General features: G+C 36.0%; 1 protein-coding gene across 1 annotated transcript in view; it reads right to left on the bottom strand.

Moving 5' to 3' along the window:
- Positions 1-849: 849 nt before the first annotated feature.
- Positions 850-8,441, bottom strand: part of LOC129576992 (ATP-binding cassette subfamily C member 4-like) — a 23,590-nt gene continuing 15,998 nt past the window's right edge. Inside the window, exons 13-27 of the mRNA XM_055463332.1 lie at positions 7,170-7,337; positions 6,934-7,093; positions 6,597-6,819; positions 6,027-6,535; positions 5,392-5,903; positions 5,090-5,297; positions 4,606-4,988; positions 4,288-4,506; positions 4,077-4,220; positions 2,544-2,740; positions 2,187-2,486; positions 1,879-2,106; positions 1,613-1,796; positions 1,312-1,539; positions 850-1,225 (exon numbers count right to left, since the gene is read on the bottom strand). Of these exons, the coding sequence (XP_055319307.1) occupies positions 955-1,225; positions 1,312-1,539; positions 1,613-1,796; positions 1,879-2,106; positions 2,187-2,486; positions 2,544-2,740; positions 4,077-4,220; positions 4,288-4,506; positions 4,606-4,988; positions 5,090-5,297; positions 5,392-5,903; positions 6,027-6,535; positions 6,597-6,819; positions 6,934-7,093; positions 7,170-7,337 (3,934 nt within the window). The 3' untranslated portion in view covers positions 850-954. The remainder of the gene's footprint in view (positions 1,226-1,311; positions 1,540-1,612; positions 1,797-1,878; positions 2,107-2,186; positions 2,487-2,543; positions 2,741-4,076; positions 4,221-4,287; positions 4,507-4,605; positions 4,989-5,089; positions 5,298-5,391; positions 5,904-6,026; positions 6,536-6,596; positions 6,820-6,933; positions 7,094-7,169; positions 7,338-8,441) is intronic.

The following is an 8,441-nucleotide window of genomic DNA, read 5'->3' as shown; positions in this document are numbered from 1 at the left end:
ACTACCTTTAAAAGTGCTCACCCAATTGGATACATTTTATTGCTTCTAACCAAGGTAACCGATTGTTTTAAATTGAAATTCTGTCAATTTCAACCAAAATAGTTTGAGTAAAATTGGCGAAGATTTTAACTACCTAGGTTAAAAGAAATTTAATAACGTAATTGTTACTTGCAGTCGCACGGAAATTTCAACAAAATAAACTTATGAATCAAAGTTTCATTCTTTCTTATGATAAATTGAATTTATTCCAATGAAATGGAACTAGAAGCGTCGTTGAAAGGACAAAACTTAATTGTATTCCTTCCAGTAAAAATGTCATGCGTATTAGAAATAGTTGATGTATTCCTCAAATTTAAGCATATTCAAGAAGATAGACGTTTTAAAAAGGGATTTCGTAGAAGAGAACAAGCACTACTTCTATCCGACAGATTCGTTCATATCTTCGGTTCACCTTAAACATAAAAACAGAACTTCAAAACACCGACAAATACTCGGCTTGTTCACCATAGTGCACGGCTTAGCGAAGGCTCAAACCTCTGAGTTTCCTTTAGCTTAGATTCAAACATTTGTGAACTAACATCGAAGTCACAATGGCTACAGCGTGTCAGATACATGTCATAAGTTATGTTTATAGTGTAGGAGACCGTAGCAAAATTACAAGTACTTCAATATTCTGTTATCATTCATGAGCTAAAAATAGCCCATTTGGAAATATCAATGTAAGGCATGTGTATCGAATTTATTGAAACGAAACACAGTTTTTTCATGTTAAAATAGTTTTAGTGACACATGTTAAAAATTTACAGATTCATGCGACAATTTTTGTTATAATTACATACTCACTATCAATGCATTATAATACAAATGTCAATATATTATAATTCTCTCAATTGCAACAGAATTAACTAAATGAATACATTTAAATCCCTGATATTTTCTATACGAATTACAAATTCATTCCGTTTTATGTATGGAATCAAACTTTTCCTGCGCAATTCGCGACAATCGACTGAATTCTGATGTACCCAAAGCCTCAACCATGCCATGGAAGATGCCCAGTGTGTTCTGCAGCAAAGTATATGGATTGTCGAACTCGGCCGCTTGACCAGCGTCCATTACTAAAACACGATCTGAATCGATGATTGTGTGCAAACGATGGGCAACGGTCAAAACGGTGCATTCGGCGAATTTCTCTCGAATTGTTTGTTGAATAAGTAGATCGGTTCTGCAAAAGAGTTACAAAGCAAACACATTTAGAACCGTAGAAAATAAAATTGTGGAGAGTCAAAGTTATTAAACTGTTGAACGTACTGTGGGTCTACGTTGGCAGTTGCTTCGTCTAGTACGAGGATTCGATTTTTCCGTAGAATGGCCCGAGCCAAGCAGAGTAATTGTCTTTGTCCTATGGAATAATTGGCACCACGCGCCATTACCGGTGATTGTAATCCCGATGGTTCTGTTGCTGCCTCTTTTAGCTCAACCTTTTCTAAGGCATGCCAAATTTCAGCATCGGGATACTCTTCGAATGGATCCAAATTTCTGCAATCGCATTAAACATTTCATTAAGAGATACTAATTTTCTTTGAGAAAATCTGTTTTCATTTAATGATACCTTCTTAAAGTGCCCGAGAACAGCACTGGATCTTGTGGAATGATAGCAACTCGTTTTCGCAAATCTCTCAATCGAAGGTTGGCGGTGTCGATTCCATCGATCAAGATTTGTCCGTCGATGCAAGCCAAGCGGAAAATGGCACCAATGAGCGAACTTTTGCCTGCTCCCGTTCGACCGACAATACCTTTTCAAGAATTAGGATGCCATTTGATGCAATTGAAACGTATTTTAAGAACTACAGAAGGACAAATTCAAAAATTATCTACCTATTTTCTCCTTTGGTTTGATTACAAACGATAGGTCTCGTAGTACTGGATCGGCACCTTCAAAATATTTATAAATCACATTTCGGAACTCAATACTTCCTTCTTTTGGCCAATTTTCGGAAACTTCTTGTGGTTTTTCTGGTTGTTTCTCCGGTTCCAAATCACGATACTCGAGCACTCGTTCAACTGACGTCATCAAATTGCTTACTTCCGCACTTTGACGTACACCTGTCCAATTGAATAAATAATGAAATCACTTTGCATAAGGAATGCGATTTTATTTTCAACGAAATATATCATTTTGTTACCCCATTGCAACATTCCAGTTAGTGTTAGCACTTGAGTCAACGCCAAACCGACCATTTCGCTTGAAGCGCCGGTATCAATCAGTAGATAGAACGCAATAATACATACAATCATGGTCCAACACATAATGTCCAGAATTAAACCAAACGCTGAGCTCGTCGCTACAAACATGTACCAGCAAGCTGAGTGCGTATCTTGATGATGATCAAATTCATTTTGCAATAACTTTTCGGCATTAAATGCTCGCACGGTTGATAGTCCACTTAAAGTTGCCGATAAGTGCGTAAATGCCGGTGATTTCGCTAGAAATTAATGAACATGTTATGATTTGGTATTCATGTGAGACATGTGTCACTGACCAATTCCTTCGATTCGCTTGATATTTTTCGATGTTTTCAAATACACTTTTCGAATGTAAATGAAAATCAATCCCATCACAAGAACTGGAATCAGAAAATATGGACTGACCATCGCTGTGATCACAATCGATCCAGACAATGTTAAAATCGATTGGGTACCATCAAGTATTGCTTTTGGAAGCCATTCGTCAATCGTTCTGTTTGAAATAGATAGGTTAAATACAAAACCTCCCTTAAAATTTACAAATTCATTAATAAAAATGACAAAACGGCAATAAAATTGACAAAAAAATTCAACAAACTTGACAACAAATCGAAATGAAATGTAACAAAACAGTCAATAAAATTAACATTACGTTCAGTGAAATTGCCAGATTGAGAAAATAATTTTGACAAAATGGATATAAAATTGACATTTTTTGCAATAAATTTGACGTTAATTCATTTTTTTGGTGCTTGATATTGTCAAATTTATTGCAAAAAGTGTCATTTTCATCCATTTTGTCGGATTTATTTTTCAATTTTGTCAATTTTATTGCTACTTTTGTCAGAATTATTTTCTCAGTTATTTTATTTATTTTCTTTTGGAGCGTACAGCGCTCTAGGGGCTAATGACTATTTGGAAACATTCGCAAACATACGTAAAATATATGGACGTTACGCGAATTCGACACGAATGTGGCGCGAATGTTTACGTACATTTTGTATGGCAGCATTGCGAATACATGAATCGACACGTAAGATTCAACTCTATTCATAAATTATGGTTTCAAGAGTTATGTATGAAAGGAAAGATTTTATATTCACTCAAAACTCTGACAATATCGAGTAGAAAATATTTTTTGAATTCTTTCTTCCAATTCCATAATTTTAAAACACAATATGAGAATGGAAAAATATTATTTACCACTTTTACTAGTGTGAACATGAACAGTCAACAAATTGAAATGTCATTAGGCACGTTGGTAAACATCCGCAGACATCCGTAAACATTCGTATTTTAGTACCAAACTGCGAATGCATTCGTAAACATTCGCACTATGGTACGGCGCATTCGTAAGCATTCGAAAGCATTCGAATTTTTGTTCTGAAATACAAATGCATTCGCGAGAGATAAATCCCCCTAGACAGCGCTCCAAATGAATTTTGTATGGAAATTGGACTGTGATAAAAGATAATGATTTGGTTTCTTCAGCAAAGTTATAGTACTCTTATCGCTTTACAACTTTACCGAAGGTACCATCACGACATCCCTCATCAGCTACGCGAAAAATGATAAGAAACGTCTCGCGCTTTTTGCGGTTTTTAGCGTTACTGATAAGAGACAACGGAATGGTGTCTTCGGCAAAATTATAGTATTGAAAATCTCCTATAACTTTGCTGAAGACAGATATTGCTTGATTCTTATCAGTTATGCAAAATACGCGAAAAACCGCGAAAAGTCTCCCACCATGCGTGGTGTTCGATAAAATTTTTTTCGACTATCTGATAAGAGATAAGTGATATTTGTCTTACAATAAGTATTGAACTCACCCAATATCTTTTGAAAATCGATTCAAGATTCGTCCCGCTGGATTCGTATCGAAAAATCGCATCGTTGTTGAAATCACGCCGTTAAACATTGAATTGTAGAGTTTTTGTGAGGCTCGCATGCACACTATATAGAACGCAAACGATCTATGGTTTCCAAACGGAAATTCAAATTAGAAACGAAGAATTGGAATTAAAAGCAAAGCAAGTTCACCTCATTATTCCAATAACGAAAACAGAAGCTATCAGTGCGCCATGGATATAGATACACATTTCTGTACTTAGAATAAACAACGATTCCGGCTTGAAGGAATCAGTTGATTTGGTATCAGAAACATTTGATTTGTCAACCAATTGTCTTGTGCTAGTATTGTTCAGTTCGTTAGTTAAATATTGATTATTATTTGTTGCACGCATTTCTTCTTGTTTAGTCCTAAAATTTAGATTCAAAATGAAATTCAATAAAATTCAATTGATTGAAATACAATTTAGTTGCTTCCCATTTCAAATTGAAAATCAAGGATTTGCTTACCAAACAGATACCCAGTAGTCAGCACCGCTGCCCAGAATTTGAACAAATACAAATGAGAAACCGAGCACAAATAAAACCAAACAATTAGCACCGGCCTTGAAGTAACTTGCCGATACAGATCCTTTAACTTTTCCCTTCGAACTTTCTTCCATTTGGACACCTTCGTCTTTTGGTTCTTCTTCATCATGCTCATTTAACTGTTCGGACTCATGTATCGAAGATTTGCCGGACGATGATGTGCTTAGTATTGAAGACTTCCTTGACCGGCTGACAGCTGAAATATTTTCTTCATTGGACGATTCTTCTTCTATTCCAACGAGTTTGGCAAAGTCGACACCACTTTGAGCTAAGTCAGTGGGTGATCCTTGAATTTCGATTTTTCCCTAAGCGTTTGAAATGAGAGAAGAGCTATTGATTAATTTATGCCAACAACAACTTGGAATGGACAAGAAAGAAAAAATAGATTGAAGAATCAAAATCTTACATCATTCAAAACCACAAGCCAATCAGCCTCTTTTAGGAAATGCACTTGATGTGTGACCAAAATTCGTGTCGCTCTTTGTTGTCTTGCCAAGCGGCCATTGAGACCAAGACATTTGTTGAATATGTGGGTACCAACATGAGCATCAACCGCACTCAACGGATCGTCAAACAGGTAGATATCAGCATTTCGATAACAAGCCCGCGCCAAACTGTTGGTTTCGAAATTGAAACAAATTTTGCGTTTAAAAAGAAAAATGACAATCAAATTGAGATTGAAACAACATCGAAATTTATTGTACTCACTTGATACGTGCTTTCTGGCCACCACTCAACGAGCCCTTTTCACCAACAATCGTTCGGTCACCATTTTCAAATTGATTGAAATCAGTTTCTAAAGCACAACTTTTCACAACGGCATTATAACGATCTTGATCATACTCGTTGCCAAATAGAATGTTCTGCCGCACAGAGGCAGCAAAAACCCATGGCTCTTGACTGGCGTATGAAACCGATCCATTTATGTGAAGTGAGCCCGATTCCAATGACAATTCACGTAGAAGAACTTGTAATAAACTGGATTTGCCGGATCCAACTGGTCCGATTATTCCAATTAGTTTGCCTTTTGGAAAATCAACACTGAAATTATCCAAAGTGGGTGATTTTATCAATGAAGTGATCTCATCTGGCAATTCAGCCTTCTCAACGTTCTTTTTCTTTGTCGCGTCGTCAATGGAAGGCACTGTCCAAATGGCTGTGACATTTCTCATTGAAACAGCTACGTTCGGTGGAGTTGAGTTTTCAGACGTGAATTCCATCTATTTTGTTGGGTAAAAAAGGAATGACATTTTTACAGATTTTGACATGTTCATATGAAATTCTTTCAACCAAGAGTGAAAGAAACAACAGAAAAATCAAAAAATGTCCCACAAAAGTCATACCTCAATTTTGTCGATAATATTTCCGTTGGTTCTCCTAAATCCATTTACACCGTCGCTTATTTCCTTCGTTTGCTTTTCATCCAATTCCAAAAAGGTTTGCAACCGTTTCAGTGCCACAAGAGCCTCTGCAATCTCGGCAACACCGCGAACAAATATCTGACCCATTGTCATCGAAATGATACTGAAATATGATGAAATCACAAATACTTTGTCGGCAGTAATTTGATCCGATCCGTAAAGCAGAGCGATTGCTAACATTGTGCAAAAAACGGCAGCTCGAGTGGTGAACAGGTTGAACGTCATGTACAAGCCACGAACAAAAGATGTTTTGCGAATGATATTCAGTTCCATTTTACGGGCAGTTGAAACGAGATTGGAAAACGGTTTTTCCCATGCATATATTTTGATCACTTGCACACCGTTTATTATTTCGTCCATGAATCGAATGCGTTGATCGGTTCGCAAAGCGGTTTTCAATCGAAATTTCGACGATAATTTCCCAGTATAACCTAAAATCCATTGAAAATTCATAAACGATTTGGCATTGAATAAACTTCGAAAAAAACTCACTTTGAATGGGTACGACAGTAAAAATTATAGCTATGCCAATTAAACCGGCTGCTCCAATTTCGATCCATAGTAAACAAGCAACGATGAATGAGAGCAATGGAGCGATCCACATTGAATTCAAACACAGCGACACCCATTCGAAACGACCTACATCATTCGATAGTAGATTCACCACTTTGCCTGGCGATGTTTCGCCCAGTGCGGTTTGCGACAGTCGAAGGGCCTTTGAACGGAAAGAAAATTAGAATTTTCTAATGCCGTTTACAAACAACACAATGAAGTATAGGGAAGTTATTGACGATAAAGTCTATGATTTGAAATTTGATGGCATTTTTACCTTACGATAAATAATACTACAAACAGCCACTCGAATTTTCATTCCATTGTGATATCCCAACATGAAAAACTGATTTGAACCGAGTGCATACAGGCAGTTGAAGAGCACAAGTAAACCGGCATATTTCATGGCATCTTGTTGTGTTATGTCTGAACCATCGCTGTAAATATGAGATTCAATGCTCAATAATTACGTCAAAACTGAAATAATTTCACGTTTCTTTCAATTATAATTACCGAAAGAACCGCAATAATTTTCCCAAGAGCAATGGCTGACCCAGTCGAGCAATAAGATCACTGAATGCACAAACAAATGCATACGATATGTACTCTCTCCAGAATGTCGCGACAATTGCGGCCAATAAAGACGGACGTTTCGTTTTGGCCAGTTGGTTTTGCCATTTTCTAAATGTAAATTTTAATGAATGAAACGATAGTCAATGAGTAAGGCTTGCATCAATGATCTGTATCACTTGATGCCATAATTTTAATTGTTCCAAACGACGCAGGTCAATTCAATCGACCGCTGATCACTTGTCAAGCGAAAATGATAGACAACAATCAACAATGTACGGTAACAACAATTCATATTATTATATATGAAACTGGGCATTGATTGTACAATGTACATCAATCACATGAGTGACTCGCCGAAATTCAAGGCAGTTAAATGACTTTGGATCGAAAGATATTTTTTTCATCTATATTAATCTTCACCGTGATTCATCATGATTTCAATGAATTTTTTTGCGAGTGTCGAACCATTTGAATTTTTTTTATTTATTGAGATTTTTTATGATAAAAATAATCAAGCGATGGTTAGTTTGAAAAAAAAAATTTGTACGAATTGTTGAGACACATTTCGTTCAAAAAAGATTGAAATATTCGAATGGAATAAACGCAGATAAAAAATAGACCAAACAATGGGAATATAATGAAGGAAAAACAATAATCACAAGCGTGATTTAAAATAAACGTCAGATATGTTTCTAAAAGCAACGTCACTAATAACAGTCGTGTGGTTGATAAATAATAGTCTGGTTGCTCTTTATTAATAATTAATAGGTTGACAATATTGCTGCAACTTGTTGATATCTTCTATAAATATTTGCAAACCAACAAAACTCCGCTTATTTCATACGATTTCATCACTTGTGATGAGTAATTTTTGATAGGCTTGCTATTAAGTTCTGTTAATATTGGATTTAGAAAAAGACGAAGCTTTATTTCCCAGTGACATTTTCTCAAACCATTTGAATTCATTTAGCGCCAATAATTTGACTCATACAAATAGTTTTCATTTCAAAAAGGCCGACAAAATAAGTTATTACTGGCGAAAAATCAGATGACATTTCAGGAAATCCACCAGGTGATACTATCTTGATGGAACAATGAAGTGTTTTGACATCAATATTTATTAGTGACGGAAATATAGCCGATAATTATAACTATCGTGATTACACCGTTCGACAAATTTCAACTTTTTTCTCGCACAAGAGAAATTCCGAC

The sequence above is a fragment of the Sitodiplosis mosellana genome, unplaced genomic scaffold (assembly GCF_009176505.1).
Source record: "Sitodiplosis mosellana isolate CC-2019 unplaced genomic scaffold, AAFC_SMos_1.0 Smas_scaffold_1, whole genome shotgun sequence".
NCBI classification, from domain to species: Eukaryota; Metazoa; Arthropoda; class Insecta; order Diptera; family Cecidomyiidae; genus Sitodiplosis; species Sitodiplosis mosellana.
The sequence above is the reverse complement of the archived record's forward strand: the minus strand, read 5'-3'. Positions and strand labels throughout refer to the sequence as shown.